The sequence below is a fragment of the Thermothielavioides terrestris genome, chromosome 4 (assembly GCF_000226115.1).
Source record: "Thermothielavioides terrestris NRRL 8126 chromosome 4, complete sequence".
In the NCBI taxonomy this organism is placed as follows: Eukaryota; Fungi; Ascomycota; class Sordariomycetes; order Sordariales; family Chaetomiaceae; genus Thermothielavioides; species Thermothielavioides terrestris.
The window spans coordinates 1,281,108-1,296,576 of NC_016460.1; the positions used below are offsets into that span (position 1 = coordinate 1,281,108).

The 15,469-nt window shown below is 60.7% G+C and overlaps 5 protein-coding genes across 5 annotated transcripts; 1 reads left to right on the forward strand and 4 right to left on the reverse strand.

Annotated features, from left to right (window-relative positions):
- Window positions 1–25: 25 nt before the first annotated feature.
- THITE_2015092 (uncharacterized protein) lies at window positions 26–2,389 on the reverse strand (the record flags this gene model as incomplete). The annotated part of the gene is made up of 2 exons (XM_003655179.1): window positions 26–2,084; window positions 2,127–2,389. Coding segments are annotated over 2 exons (2,322 nt in total), but the record flags the coding sequence as incomplete, so codon positions are not given.
- An 899-nt stretch (window positions 2,390–3,288) lies between these two features.
- Window positions 3,289–5,072, forward strand: THITE_2118675 (uncharacterized protein). The gene is made up of 2 exons (XM_003655180.1): window positions 3,289–4,127; window positions 4,199–5,072. The coding sequence occupies exons 1-2, from the start codon at window positions 3,545–3,547 to the stop codon at window positions 4,882–4,884; spliced, it is 1,269 nt and encodes a 422-aa protein (XP_003655228.1). The 5' UTR covers window positions 3,289–3,544; the 3' UTR covers window positions 4,885–5,072.
- An 806-nt stretch (window positions 5,073–5,878) lies between these two features.
- Window positions 5,879–7,183, reverse strand: THITE_2118680 (60S ribosomal protein L1). The gene is made up of 4 exons (XM_003655181.1): window positions 6,976–7,183; window positions 6,837–6,915; window positions 6,467–6,759; window positions 5,879–6,399 (listed from the first exon to the last, which is right to left on the reverse strand). Exons 1-4 carry the CDS (start codon window positions 6,992–6,994, stop codon window positions 6,137–6,139), a joined length of 654 nt encoding a protein of 217 aa, XP_003655229.1. The 5' UTR covers window positions 6,995–7,183; the 3' UTR covers window positions 5,879–6,136.
- Window positions 7,184–7,957: 774 nt separating this feature from the next.
- THITE_2016922 (uncharacterized protein) lies at window positions 7,958–8,784 on the reverse strand (the record flags this gene model as incomplete). Its single annotated transcript, XM_003655182.1, has 2 exons — window positions 7,958–8,521; window positions 8,587–8,784. Coding segments are annotated over 2 exons (762 nt in total), but the record flags the coding sequence as incomplete, so codon positions are not given.
- A 3,315-nt stretch (window positions 8,785–12,099) lies between these two features.
- Window positions 12,100–14,809, reverse strand: THITE_155547 (uncharacterized protein; the record flags this gene model as incomplete). The annotated part of the gene is made up of 3 exons (XM_003655183.1): window positions 12,100–12,257; window positions 12,322–14,319; window positions 14,374–14,809. 3 exons carry the CDS (start codon window positions 14,807–14,809, stop codon window positions 12,100–12,102), a joined length of 2,592 nt encoding a protein of 863 aa, XP_003655231.1.
- Window positions 14,810–15,469: the final 660 nt, after the last annotated feature.

Genomic DNA, 15,469 nt, shown 5'->3' on the forward strand with positions numbered 1-15,469 from the left:
CCTCGTGTTGATTTGAGCATCATGCCAACAGACCGAACAATAGTCTCGTCCTCTTGAAGTAGTCTCTCGCCGCCTTGTTTAGTCTCTCCTTGGCGGACGGCTCCAGGCCCGACCGCGGATACACCGCCTCCTCCAGTTCCTTGAAGCTGTCCTCGTCTGACCCGAGGAACAGCCCGAGGTAGTAGATGTCAAGCAGCCACTGAATGAGCAGGTCTTGATGCCCGGTGCTTGCGGTGGCGTTAACACTCGTGCCCTCCTCTTTCGAGCCCTCTTCCTCGGTTTGAGCACCTTCGGCGTTTTTATTCTCGCCGTCTTGAGGGCCACCCAGCGCACCAAGTGCCTCCAACCAGGCCGCAGAGATTTGCTTGGTCAGATGCCGCTTCAGCACGGCGACAGCCGCAGGGCTCCACAGGTCCCCGCCCGCATCGCCCATGGCGACCGTTAGATTCCTCAGGAACTTGAACGCTCCAGGAGACGGCGACGACGGCAATTCCGGGTCGCCCTCCCATAGGCTCCTTCCCACGACGGTCTTCCGCGCCAGCGCCACACTAGCGAGCTCGTCAAGTGGCTGCAAGACCACCACAGCCGCCACCGCCTCATGGAGCGACGGCACCGCGCTCAAGCCGAAACCCTTGACTGCCTCGAGCTCCGGCAACCTGGCCCGCATGTCACGGAGCAGCCGCAGGAAATACATGGCAACGACACCGTTGTTCGGACCGCCCTGCTGTACCTTCCACAGGGTCGTGAGTTGGTCGTCCAGCCGCCTGAAGGCCTCCACCAGCAGGCGGTTCAGATGTTCGCTCAGTGCTCGCGGATCGTCCTTCGAGAGAAGCTTCTGGCGTTCCTCGATAGTCTCCTCGTCCTCGATCTCGTCGACGTCGTTGTCCCACCTCTGCCGCCTCAGCTGGTCCACCACCTGACCTACGTCGTCGATGACGTGGAACCAGCTCTTGAAGCTCGTCACAGCCCTGGACACGGCATCGTTCCTGCCGTGCAGCCTGGCGACGACATCCTGCGTGAACAGGGTTGACCCGTTGGAGAGATCCGTGTCAAACGAGGCGACATCCCAGAGGCTCGGGTGCCGATCGGTGACGCCCTCGCGCCAGGCGTCGAGGGTGGCCGAGACCTCGGAACCCACGAGGCGCAGCTTGGCCACCTTGGCTTCGAGAACCCGCAGCATATGCTTGTTGATCACGTCTCGGAGCTGATTGAGCATGATGGACGGGTCGAAGCCGCGCGCCTTGCCGCCTTCGGCAATCCACAGCTTCAGCACGCTGGTGCGAAGATCGACGACGGCCTTGAACTCGGCCATGCCCTCCAGCGTCTTCTCGAGCCCCTGGAGCAGCACCTCGCTGCCCTTCTCGGCCCAGCTGGCGAGCATCTCCCTCGCCTGCTTGCCATCCAGGTCGTCGTGCCGGATAAAGGGCGTGTAGAACTGGATTTCGTCGCCGCACCACCTCCGGTAGATATCCAGCCGCAGGCCCTCCATCTCCTTCAGCGACGCGTTCTCCAGCAGCCGCTCCTCCTTGAGCGCGACGAGCGCCTCGGTCAGCTCGTGCGGGACCAGCGCCTGCACGTCCTGCAGCGTCTTGGTGTACAGGCCCAGCGCCCTCAGCACATCCTGGGGGTTTCTCACGACTCGGTCCTCCTCGTCCTCCTCATCCACATGCAGCGCCATGGCGATCGCCTTGGCCCGCACGCGCAAAAAGTGCGCCAGCACGTCGCGGGCGCCCGAGCTCGTGGCGAGGCTGTACGCGCCCAGCGCCCGCAGCACATCGCCCTGCCGCATGGCCTTGTGGCTCCCGCTGCGTAGCACGGCGTCGATGCTCCTCGCCAGCCGTGCCTGATGCACCGTCTCGAGGCTCTTCCGTGCCGCCGCCACCTTTTTCTCCATCCCTCCAGCACCGCCTGCTCCCTCGCCAAAACTCTGCACCAGCAACCGGCCCAGCACATACAACCGCGCAGCCACCATCAGCCCCTCCCCTCTGCCCCTCCCCTCCTCCCTCCTCGATCTCAACACGCCGCCCAAGCAAAGCAATACCGCCTCCAACAACCTCCCCCTCGCTACATCCCCCATCCGCACTCTTCCCTCCCCAGCCCCGAGCTCCGAATCCAAACACCCATACCCATGATACTGATCCCCAGCCGCGAACGCCCTCAACCCCTGCACCTTGGCACCGACCACGCCGCCGCCGCAGCGCCCGCCCATGCCGCCGAGCGTGGCCAGCACGCGGTCGTCCATGTCGCGGCGCATGGCGACGATGGTGTCGGCCGTGCCGAGCAGCTCGCGGTAGGACGCGCCGACGCGCGTGCGCAGCGCCGCCGACAGGTCGGCCACGCGCGCGTGCAGCGCCCCGTGGATCGCGCGGATCTGCGGGAGCGTGTACGACGGCGCCGGCGCCGTGGAGTGGTTTGGGGATGATGGCGGCTGTGGGGCTGGGGTGGATTGCTGGCCGGGAGTGGTGGTGGTTGCGGGTGTAGAGGAGGGGGAGAAGAGCGCGGCGGAAGTGGTGAGGGTCGAGAGGTCGAAGTCTTTTGGGAGGAGGGCGGCCGCCATTTTTACCCTTTTTCCTTTTTTTTTGGTTTGGCTGCTCTTTTGGCTTTCCTTTCCTCTGGTGGGAGTCTGTCGCCGTTCGGGGCGTGGATTTTGTCAAGAGGAAGGACCTGCAAGGTATCGAGGCAGGGGCGGGCTTATGGTATCCGGTCGGCCATTGATGTCGAGACGTTTGCAGCTGGTGGTCGTTCGTCGGTTGTTCAGTCGCGGCGCGGTGGTTACGAGACAGCGCCGAGCTGGTGCTGGTAAGGGCGATGTTGAATTTCAAGCTTCCAGCTAAGCTGCGAGCTGCGGGTCGTGTCAAGGTACTTTAGGCCGCCAACCCTAACCCTCTCTTTGGTAGCTGCAACATCGCTGGAATGGAACAGCAAGATTGGTTTACGCGATGTGCAAATCACATGCAGCGAATACGCTCGTTAACTCCCTGGGTTATTATATCCGCAGACAGACTTGCCGCAGTTCTTTGTTCACCGCAGAAATATACCAGCGCAGGTCGTTGGCAGCTCGACGTTGACCTTCCACGACGAAGTGCGAATGTAGCTGGAGTCCTGACTTGTGAGCGGACAACGAATACAGCGTGCGGAATAATCGTCACCGGCATTTCGTCCGCGATGCTCCGCCAAAGCGAGAGGCTCAACGGCGCTGCGTGTATTGATAAGCACAACCTCCGACGCCCCATTACTCATCGTCTCCCCGCGACTCGCATTGGTGGGGTTGGAGCTTCCGGGCCTGATGCCGTGGCCGAGGGCCCCGCCCCCGCGCGAGTTGAAATTCCGCCATGCCGGGCCTCGCGGATGGAATCATCCACAGCTACAGCACAAGTAGCCGTGAGTAACTAACTCTCTTGACGGAGCGCGCGCCGCAAGACTCTGCTATACCAAGTAGAACCTGCACCCGTACTCAGCCCACAACTCTCCACAACCGCACCGACCCCTCCAACCCCCCACCTCAACCTCCAGCCAAATCAACCCACACACCCGGTCAGTCACCATGCCCATCCCCGACCTGCCCGTCCTCCCGCCGACGGAGGGGTCCCACCTGACGCGCAAATTCGGCCGCGAGACGGCCAACTACTTCTCGGGCAGCCCGCTGAACCGGCTGTCCTTCCTGCGCGGCGACCGCGACTTCCTGCGCGCCGCCTTCGCCCACCCGGCCGCGCGCTTCCTGCTGCTGCGCGGCCTGGCGCCGCTGGTGCCCGCGGCCGACCCGGCGCGGCTGGCCTTTGCCGCGCGCGCCGACGTCGCCCCGCTGACCGGCGAGGACCCCTTCGCGCGGTCCGAGGAGGAGATGGTGGCCGAGTACGACTCGAGCGAGGAGCGCGCCGTCGTCGTCTTCCTGGGCATTGACGAGCGCGGGGAGGTGGCGGTGGGGCAGGATGGGGAAGGAGAGGTGCAAGGGGAACGGGAGCGGTTTCGATACCGGGACTTCGAGGGCGCCCCGTACTTTGCCGTGGACGTCACGCCGCGGGGCAAGCTGGCGGATGCGGCGGAGGCGTTGAGCAAGGTGATGGAGGAGAGGGGGCTCAAGTTTTACGATCACTCGCCGAGGCATATGGGGCTGGTTGCCGGGCAGGGTGAGTATATAGCGGCTCACACACGACCCCAGGTTTACAGTTCCAAAGAGTAACTGACCGGCCATCTTCAGCGGCCATGTACGGCCAGGCGCGCGCACTGATCGACTGGAACGCGCGGACGCCCTTCTGCGCGCAGTGCGGCCAGCCCACCCTGTCCGTGCAGGCGGGCACCAAGCGGGTGTGCCCGCCGACGGACAAGGCCGGCGGGCAGGTGCGCGAGCGCAAGCCGTGCGCCACGCGCGGCACCGTCTCGAACCACAGCTTCCCGCGGACGGACCCGACCGTCATCATGGCCATCCTCAGCGCCGACGGCACCAAGGTCCTGCTCGGCCGGCAGCGGCGCTGGCCCAAGTACTGGTACAGCACCCTCGCCGGCTTCCAGGAGCCTGGTGAGTCGATCGAGGAGGCGGTGCGCCGGGAGGTCTGGGAGGAGTCCGGCGTGCAGGTCGGGAGGGTCATCCTGCACAGCTCGCAGCCCTGGCCGTTCCCGGCAAGCTTGATGATCGGGGCCATCGGGCAGGCCCTGCCGGGCGACGGGGAGAAGATATACCTCGGCCACGACGCAGAGCTGGAGAGCGCAAAGTGGTTTCCGCTGGAGGAGGTGAAGGAAGCGCTGGTGACGGGCACGAGCGGCCTGGGCGAGCCGGCGCCCGAGGGGTATGTCGAGGGCTCGCTGAGACTGCCGCCGCAGACAGCCATTGCGAACCGCTTGATAACGGCCGTCGTCGAGGGCTGGTGGATCCCATCGCGGATGTAGGTCGAGTTGGAGCGCAGCACACAATGCCCATACACAATAGACACGATAGATTAATGTAGAATCGGGCATCTTCTTCAAGGGACCACTCAATCGCCTACTATGTGCTTACGGTGACCCGACTCCAGAAGCGTCGGTCGAGAATCAGCAAACGAATTGAAGCAGCAATGTGCAGGGTTGGCCGACAGGCAGCCACGGCAGGCTAGGAAGCACGCTATGTTCCAATTCGAAGCCGACACCATCAAAGCGGCCTCTACTCGCGTCACTATGCGGCCCTGCGAGGTCAGGTCACAGACAACCCAAAGCGCATCACAGACACCGACACGAAAGCACAATCACCAAATCTTCGCCACACCACCAAGTCACAGGCACGCTAGGAGCAAGAAACGCAGCAAGTAAAAACCCGGAAACCAACACCTGGACCAACGAACGGAAAAGAAAAAAGAAGGGAAAAAAATGTCGAGACCACCCCACCGTCACGGACCTCGGGATAACGCCGTCCGCGGCTAGCAAAGAGGGAAGAGGTGGCCAAACGGGCGAGTTGCTTTTGGAGGCTGGGAACGGAGGAAGACCCATGGGAAGAGATCGAATAACCCTCAGCGAGCCACGTTGAACGTGGAGCCGCCAGGCCAGCAACAAGGAAAAACAGAGCGCCTGACAGAGGCTGACAGCAAGATTCTTCACATGGCGGTGCAGAACAAGCCGCGGCCCCGGGCGCCCTGTCCCCTTGTTGCTGACGTGGGAAGGGAAAAGGGAAGAGGGAAGAGATTGGTTTGGGGGCACGAAATATTTTTATGGGTGCTCAAGGGGTGGGGTGCCGATTGCGGTGGGGGTGAGTGGAGCGATTCTACATATTGGGGTGATTAGGGTTAGCGCAGGTTTTCATCGATAGGTACCAGGTAGGAACCTGAGTTCTGGCAGGAAGGGACAGACCGTGTGAACCTGCACAATCGAAACTTGGTGGCACCATAGAGAATAGAGAAGAATGGGAAGATACCTAGGTAATCTAACACCATGGACATCATTCACAGAGCAAACATTGATATCATTAATAATGCTATCGTGCTACGCCCTGTGTGCCCGAGGACGATCCCAATCCTTCCCATCGGCCCCAACGAGTTGGAGACGATTAGACTGGCATGGTAGCCATGACGAAGCAACGACTAACCACCTCAGTTATCGATGCTTCCGTGCTTTGCCCCGCCGAGTTGAGACCGACCCCTAGGCATTTTTGTTCACGCATCCACCACCCCGCTTAGTAGAGGCGCTTGGGAGGCGACATGGTAGCCTTGATGGTCAGGCTACCCACGTTCTGCCAGCCCTTCTTCAGCAGCGAGACCAGGTAGTTGATGGCCAGCATGATGTTGGCGACCAGCTGCTCCTGGGTCATGCCGACGTTGCCGACAGCGACACCCATGCACAGCACCTTCTTCAGCTGGAACTTGACCGTCGACTTGACCTCGTTGATCTTGTTGGAGAGGTCGTCGGCGTGCGAGACGGGGGTGGGGAATTTGCCGGCTGCGCAACAGGAGTCAGCATCCGGGACCCGGGTGTGAGAGTGTTCAGAGTGCGGAGAGTGTCATACCCTTGGAGAGACCAGGACCCAGCAGACGGGGGATCTGCTTGATCAAGGCGTCGGAAGCGATAAAGGCGTCGTACTTGCGAGCCAGCTTCTTGATGAGCTTCTTGTTCTTGTTGAGCTTCTTCAGGTCGTCGGCGCTCATGGCATCGACACCGCCGTGCTTGGCACGGTCGATATCGTGCTGGTCACCCAGAATGCAGATGCTCATGTTCGGGCGGGGGATGGTCGGCAGCTTGACGGTGCCCGAGAACCGCTTGTCACGCTGGGGGTCATAGTTCTTGAGGCCAATCTGGAGCCTTTTGCGGGTGTCAGCTGCTGTATCTGCAACGCCGCCCCGGCATCGCCGCTCTGTGAATGTCGCGGGGCTCCTTACTCAACAGTCTCCAGGAAGTTGCGCTTCTTCGTGTTGTTGCTGTAGTCGAGCAGCTCAGCAACGTTCTGACGCACACCGGCTGCGAAAGGCTGTCAGTGCGAGCGACAAAAAGGCGGGCCGTCCTCGGTGTCAATCATACCGACGGTGATCTTGGACATTTTGACCGTCTTCCTTTAGAATTTCTTCGAAAGGTGTGGTTTTTTGCGTCGTTGGCGAGAAAGCTGCGGAATCTGGAGTTGTTGCGAGACGGAAATTTGGAGCGCCAGGGGGTTTTCATGTGTGTGTGGATGGCGGGGCAAGTGTGGGAACTGTGGCGCTAATCCAGAAACAGACTGCCGCTCGGAGACCTCTCTTACATCACAGGCGGCAAGAACAGAACGCTTGCAACTTCCGCACAGGCTCGAACCGCCAACACCGCGCACAAATGACGCTCGACTTGACACTTCTTATCCGTCAGGTGCCGAGTTGAGTCATTGGCCACTGCACTGAAGACATTGATAATCGCGTTATCCTTGCGCCATATAATGCGCAACTGCCCAGTGCGCAGTTTGGAGTCCTTCCGTGCCACTGGGTGAGCCATGTCGGAGCGGAATTCGGTCTGTTTGCTTTCGGAAAGACGTCAATATTCCCAGGTCACGTTCTCGACGCCCGACGCGGACGACTACCTGAGTGCCCGGTCCTCGGCGTCGGCTGAAGGGACTGGCTGGCGCTCACTTAAGTGCGAAGAGGGCATGTATGCCAGTTGAGAACCATCTAGCTACATAAAGATCGTTGCGTGGCCCAAGTAGGAGGCCAAACCTGAGAGTGGAGGCGAGCCCTTCAGTGGCTGACCCCAAAACCTGGGTGACCTGATGCCACGCGTCGTAGGTCACATCCCCGATCGTTGAAGCCAAGTTAATACCTCAATACCTGAGTTGCCAGCCATCAATGGAGGAGGAGGACGACGACGAGGAGGAGGAGGAGGAGGACGGAGATGATGGCGATGGTGAAGCAGACGGGAGCGCCGATGACGAGCCGCCGGGCCCGCTTGGAACGTGCCGGGCAGGCGGAGGCGGAGGCGGAGGCGGAGCTGGGGGGATAAACGCCCGGCTGGCATCAGGCCTCTGATAGAGGGGCGAGATCCAGGCGTAGCTGATAACGGGCACGATGTCTGACAGGTCCACAAGCACACTGCTCTTCCAGTTCTCCTTGCGGAACGACTCTATGAGTTCGAAGCCGGCGCGCCACAGGAAGTCAAGCTGCTCTTGCATGCAGCTTCTATCGTTCTCGCCTTCGGGGATGTACTCGTACACGATCGCAAAGTAGCGCTGATCCGGCCGAATCTCGCGGTCGCCATATGGCTTCTCTAGGCTCACGAGTATTGGGCGGACTGCCCGCGGAAGGCTGCATAGGTATTCGCCGTCGATGTTCAACCAGCCGTAACACTTCTTGGTACGCGGGATGGATGAGATATGCAAAGCGTCAGGGTCCTTCACTTGCTGTCTCTGACGGCCCTCGGCGGAGAAGGCCAGTAGGTTGTCCATGGCGTCCTCGAAGCTGGCTGGATGAGCATGCACTTTGATAGGGAGTTTGTCAGTGTCCCGGCTGACAGCAGCTGCAATCTTCTCGAGGAGGGCGGCATTCTGGCACTCCCGCTGAAAAGGGTAGTAGTAGCCCGAGTCTCTCGACGGTTCCGTTTCCCAGAACTATAGACCCTTGTGTTAGCCGCATCATCCAAGGCCGGCAGCGTCGCGACGGTCATTTGACGCACGACTTTGAGGACAAACGGCCCTTGGTCGCCAAACGCGACCTTCCACGCAAAGCCGTCAAGGCCGCCGTCCAGCCGCGCGATCCACGAGATGGTGCCCAGGTCAAAGGGGCAGCGCCGAAGCGCTGGTCGCTTGAAGGCAGCCTCTGAGCAGTCGGGATCGCCAACCATCGGTTCCTCATCGTAAAAGGGCCGCTCCAACAAAACAGCCATGCGGTATCTCTTGTACATATTGATCATGATGAGAGCAGGAGAACAGCGGTTGTGGCACGAATGCACACAACCCGATCGACCGGCGGTGAAGTGGCGCAAATGCCGACATGGGCGCGGGCACGCGACTGTGTGCAGGACGCTGTTGTTTGCCGGCTACCTTACCCGTGGACCGTGGTTCACCAACTTGGAAAGTTGCCAACAAAGGGACTCTATTGGCCGGCAACATGACCCCTGTATATGCTGTTGGACTTTACCTCTGTCTGCCGTAGAAACAGGACATTGCAATCGAGAACGGATGTAGAAGGCGCTGGGCTGAGCCACGGTTCGGCCTTTCAAATTGACGCCCGTCGAAACAAGCTACAAGGTGCAGTGTTGTGGTTGTGCCAGGTAGGTACTGTACCTTCGCAAACTTGAAGGTCTAAGTAGCGCCGTGAACGAACTGTGGGAGGATGGCGATGGTTCCTAGGTATGAATATGCTGAAGAAGAACGCAGTCCGCTCTATCCTGACGCTGCCACAGTTGTCGTCACATTTCGTTCCTTCGGCCTGCTCTATGGCACTCTTGTTCTTAGCCCATGCGAACCACATGGTCAGTCCAGTCCAGCAGACATGGTCTTTATTGGATCTTCGCCTGAACTGGTTCAAGGTTGCCTCTCCCAATCAAGTCCTCCCCACAGCAGCCTAAGTGTGCATAGGTAGCTAGGACAAGCTGACAATGATGCGTACGTCAGATCAGAACCCAAGGAGTCTGAGACCGCCTAACTACCATCAACCTCTGATTAACATTACACTGATGAGATGATGGAACGGTGTCAGGAAAAGGGCAAACGAGAAGGGACACAATGGAATAGCTGGATTTCGTCGCCTGTCCCTTAACACCTGCGACGATATCAATGTCAAGACCTCGCTGTCTACGAGGGACGCTCTAGCTTGAGCCGTCCACCGACTTGAAGAGAGATGATGATGTTAGCAAATGAGGAGTTGAAGCCGATTCAAGAAGGCCAATGGCTGAAATAGGTCCAGCGGCCAAGACACATCCGCCCTGACCGGCTTGCCGTCGCTTGGCTTGATTGGGTCTGGCTTGTCTCAGAGCGGTGGGTGAATAAAAATCTGGACTGCCGAGTCCATGGCTGGGTTGAGGGGTAGTAGGGACTGGTTGGCAAGATTGTCTTCAGCAGCACCTCCAGTTTAGTCTGGAGGAATGATCAGGTGTGGTCGAAAAGGGGCAGGTCCAACAGGTATATATGACCTCGCGGGTCGAGCCCGGCGTCGTCTTAGCCAGGCCAGTCTAACACGCCGGCACATTACATCCCAATTTCCCTCCTCGAGGACACCCACTTATACAGGCGGCAAGACGAGTGTGTGGAAGAGAATCGGCCACATGCCGTGCTGTCCCTGGTTTGGTATCCCGATGAAGCACACGAACTGCTACCGTCCAACCATGCCACTGGGCGCACGAGATCACTTCCGTCTGAGCCAACACTTCGGGGCTTGAAGACCCGCCCTCTTGTTGCACAAAATGCGAGACTCAACAACGGAAATAGACCCTGTGTTCCAGGGGACAGCCAAATCGGCGATGTAAAGCCACGTGCACGGAGATCGACGTGAGATCAGCCGGAAGCAGAAACAAGGACTTCCACCTGTAGACTCGTGAGCCATGACTTTTTGAGAGACGAGCAATCCGCCGGGAGCCAAGGTCTACCCGCACGGCTGGACGCCTTGCCGTACACCAGAAGAGCTTGAGGGGGTCGATGATTCTGGTAGCCGAGATGACACGTTCCCGCCCCGTTTGCTTCTCCAGCGTAGTCCGTCAGACTTGGTACGTTCTTCGCCGCGTGCACCTACACCAAGAATATGTCATGGCCAGGGGCAGCCGGCCGGCCTGCGTCGGCCTGGGGAAAGAATCCGCAGAAAAACCGGCGCAGCCCCTCTACATTGGTCTGGCCAAAAGCAATGAATGCTCTGGACAACTGGATACACAGTAGGCAGCCAGGTCTGTGGTCCGAAGTGAAAACAACATTGCTTGTCGTGTCTTAGCCATGCATGTAAACTCAGCCGGGCCATGGGAAGCTGGCAGAACAAGCCTGTGTGGCACCAGCGTCGTTAAGGGCAAAGAGGGCCGTCGACAACGTTAATACACCCTGTCAACAGCCGCGAGATACGCCGTTACATCAACTCAATCAGGCCAGGACGGAGCCCAATCCAACAGAGGCCGGCTGCATGCGCCGCCCCCACGCTAACTATCATCATCATGCTTGCTTGCAGGGTGAGAAATGTCGGGAAACCCGCCGCCAGCATCCGCGCCATCGAGGCTGCGGGGATTCTGGCCCAAAGGGAGATAGTGGCAAGGCAGACCCGGGATACTCTAGCACGCAAATATGACCGATGACGAGTGGGTGAAATCAAAACCGGTTGATTAATCGTGCGTTGTGAAAGTGTATGGAGAAGAAAGAGGAGAAAAGAAGCTTTTCGCGGCGAGTGGCCGTCGAGCCCAAGAAATATTGCGAGGCCAGCTGGCCAGGGCGGGCCGGCACGACGCCGGGCCGGCAGCGCAAAATGACCCGGTCCATATGAGGAAGTCAAGCCCCACTTTCCCGTGACTTAAAACCGCGAGTCCAAAATCTTTTCCAGCCCTCCCAACTGCAACCGCCGGAACTATGTGTGTAAATCTGGTTGTTGAAACGCCAGCAGCGTGCAACGCTTCCTGCTCTCGCCTGAGCAACACCACACGGATGCTGCGCTGCTCTCAAGGGTGGCCATTTACACGGAGATTGAATACTCTGTTTGATATTGGCGATGCCGCGACGTGACTCGCATCGGCACTCGTCACTTCGCCTCGTGGAGCTGCGTGTTTCCAATGACCAGTCTCTCCCGATCCGCCACTCCCTCTCCTCATTTTCGAGGCGCTCTCGACGCGCCCGCCGCGAAAAACCACAATTTGCCTGCCTCTGTGCTCTTCCCGTGCGCAATAGGTTAACTTGTATATCGTTCGCAGTGGAAGAAAGATCCCAAGGCCTAGACAGCCGGTCCAATCCACCCCGCTGCCGAGCGCACTCTGTGCGGTAGCGGGACTAAAACGGACAGACATCTCATTCTGTTATTCCATGGGCTCTCTGTATATGAATAGACATCTCATGCGCTTAATTCAACTCTACATACTACAAAGACCCATCGTTGCCGTTCGTCATGTCGCATCCCGATCTTTCCAAGTGACTCCCCGGATATGCTGATATCTGTTGTCCAAAAACCCAAACCCGAACTCCCAAACGCAAGAGCGAAGACTAAAACTGAGGCAGGATGTTTATCACGCCTTCCCATCGAAAATGTACTTCTCGTCGGTGAACGAGAGCAAGAACTTGGCAAGCAGCCGGCCGGTGTAGTTGTAGGCCACGTTCCGCGGATACGGGTGGTCCTCGATGTTGGGCAGGATCGGGTCCGCCGTCAAGTAGTCCAGCTCGGGCCCTGTCGGGGCGAGGTTAGCAACACCCACCACGTTAAGACCGAGGGTAAAGAGACCAAATCTTACAGTCCTCGTTGATGAACCATCTCAGCTGGCGCACCATGTCGGCCGCCTCGCGGTCCAGCTCGCCCATCTCGAAGCAGGCGTCGTCGACGAGCGGGTTGAAGCTGCGGGCGGCGGCGTCGCGCGAGTGGGTCTGGTAGATCTGGTGGAACTGGAAGGCGAACTGCTTGAAGGGCATGTTCTCGATCTGGGCGTTGACGTCGAGCACGAAGGAGCGCTTCCAGGCCGGCGCGTAGTGGTGCCGCAGGTTGATCTCGTTGTCCGACATGACGTACATGTCGGCCGCCGTCTCGACCGACTCCATGAACAGGCACAGCACGAGGAAGGAGGCCAGGCAGGGCGCCCACTCGCGCCGCAGCTTGGGCTTGAGCGCCTTGGCGAAGTGCTCGAACAGCTGCACCATCTCGCGGCACAGCATCTCGTCCAGCACCGCCTTGATCTGCCGGTTCAGCACCCGCGGCGTGACCCACGGCACGCCCTGCGGCACCAGCCCCGTCGGCCGCAGCTCGGCGATGTTGGCCTGCGTCAGGCACAGGTGCCGCGTCATGACGAAGTGCATGGCGTAGATGGACAGCGCGCGCCGCACCATCGGCGCGTCGCAGCGGTTCGCGTAGTCGTGCACGATCCGCAGCACCCGCCGCGGCAGCTCCGTGTGCTGCGGCGGCGGCGTGACCAGCTCCGCGAACCGCGGCTCGTCCACGATGGCCTGGATGTACTCCCTCAGCCGCCGCTTCAGCTCGCTCTTCTGCGCATCTCCGCCGCTGCCGCTGCTGCCCCCCTCGGCCGCCGATGACGCCGTCGTCACCTCCAACCCGATCGGCGCCGCGCCCCTCGAATGCAGATCCACCCCGCCCCTCCCGACCACCACATGCCAATGCTGCAGCACGTCCGGCGTCCTGGCGGTAAACCCCTTGGCCTTGACCTCCAGCACGGCCTTGGTAAACCCGACGCCGGAGACCAAGCGCACGGTGCAGGGCACCTCGACGCCGGCGACGGTAAAGGACTCGACATTCGCCTCAACAAACCGGACAACCTCCTCGCGGCGCAGGTGGCCGCGCACGAACTCGGGGAACAGCACGCCGGTGAAGTCGGCGAACTGCCAGCACACGACCTGCGGCACCTGCGTCGCCAGGCGCACGCAGCTGCGGCAGGGCCGCTCGCAGTCGCAGCGCACCTTGCGCGCGTGGCAGCTGAAGCAGGCGCCCATGCGGCGCACCTGCAGCGCCGACTGCTTCGTGTCGGTGGCCAGCGGGCCCTTGCGGCCCCGCTGCGACGGCCCGCGCGCGAGCGCGTCGAAGCACTCGAATAGCGCGGCGGGGTTGGGCAGGGCCGAGGTCGTGCTGCCGGTGCTGGAGGCGGAGGAAGAAGAGGAGGAAGAGGAGGAGGATCGTTGTTGTTGCTGTTGTTGCTGCCGTTGGAGTTGCTTCGAGGCGAGGTCGATGGAGCGCGGCGTGACGATGAGGAATTTGCTGGCGGTGGTGCTGCCTATGGAGGCGGAAGGCGAGATGTTAGGGGCGGACGTGACGGCTGGTGCGGTCGTCTTGCGTTTCTGAACGCGGTTGGATGAGTTGACTTTGCGGATGGGGATCGCTTTGGACGATGAGGATGCTGAAGCCGACGGCGCCGCCGTCACGGGGGATCTGCTGGGCTCAGGCACGCCAGACTCGAGCTTGATTTGAATGGGCGAGCGGGGGCTGGGGACGGCGGGCGGGCTGACGGAGGCGGAGTGGAGCGAGGGCGAGTACTGCCGCGGCGGAGACGGCGAGACGAATGCGGGATCCTCAAAGACGAAGATGGGGGACGACTCGCTGATGGGCGGGGGCATGGTTTGGCTGGGGTCAGCGTTGCTGTTTCGCGGGTTGATGGGCCCCCATGGCGCTGCACCAGTGCCGGGCTGAGTAGGCTGCGGATTCTCGAAGCTGACTCCCTCCGCTGGCTCCGACGGTTGTTGTTCCTCGAGAATGCTCGTGGAGGAGAAGGGGTTGAACACGGGGTCGAGCTCTGCACCAGTGTCAACTTGCCGCATCCCGGCGCCGTCGTGGGCCACCAACATACCCTCGGAGTCAAACTGGTCCTGGAACGCGAACGCGCCCGGAGGCATCAAGTCCAGCCCGTCCTGCGCCAGCCCCTGGTTAAGGAAGCTCATGTCGGCCGGCACGGGAGGATCAAGCGCGGCATTCCCGCCCTGCTCGACGAACGACGCGCCCGAATAGCGGCTCTGCTGGTCGAAGTCGGGGTTCAGGGGCGAAGGCAGCGCAGCGGGCGACAGCTCGAGCTCGGTGATGTGCCTGTTTCCCACCACTGCCCACGAACTCCCCAGGCTATGGCTGGCCGGACTCGATAGGAACGGGCCCAGCGACCCGGAGCTCGGGTTGCTGATGGCGGTCCAGAAGGCCTCATCAGGATCGCCGGTGGAGTCGGGATGGGCGGGAAAGTCGAACTCGAAGCCGGAGAGCGGCGAGGCGCCCGACGTGACGGATGCCGATGCCATGGTTGCGATAACGGTACAGTGCCAGTTCCGGTGCCAACTCAGTTCCACCAGCCGGAGACCCTGCTATGCTGCTATGCTGTGTAGCTGGCTTGTCCTTCTTCCTCTGTCCTTCCTAACGTCCGTGTTTCCGTGTTCTCGGTAAGTATTGTTACCCAGCGCGATCACGCGGCGGGAGCGCACCGTGCCAAACCTGGTCTGTTCCTCTTCGACCAGGCGCACAAGCAGCGTCCGGCGTCCAGCGTCCGGCGTAGGGAATACAAGACGGCGACTTCGTCGGCCGAGTTCGCCCGGTCGGGATGGCAACTACCGAGCACAAACGGTTTATTCAAAGCGCCAGGCCAACGTTATCACAGAGAAGAAGTGAACAGAGACCTAACACATGATGCAACGGCTCGCCATCACGCCTGCCGCCGCCGCCGCCGTGGGGTTGGTCCCTTATTTCAGGCGCGGCCAGCGGCCTGCGAGGCCAACCCCCTGCTCAGCCTTCCGGGGGCTTAACTCAAACGAGCGACCGAATGGGAGGGCATTGGGGCAAAACGTGCCCGGCACAGCGGGGGCAGGGGGGTTGGTCCGCAGGCCGTCTTGGCACGAGCTAAACCGGATTGGATTACCGAAGCCAATCCACCGGGACTCTTCTGCATCTGCGGTGCACACCGAGGA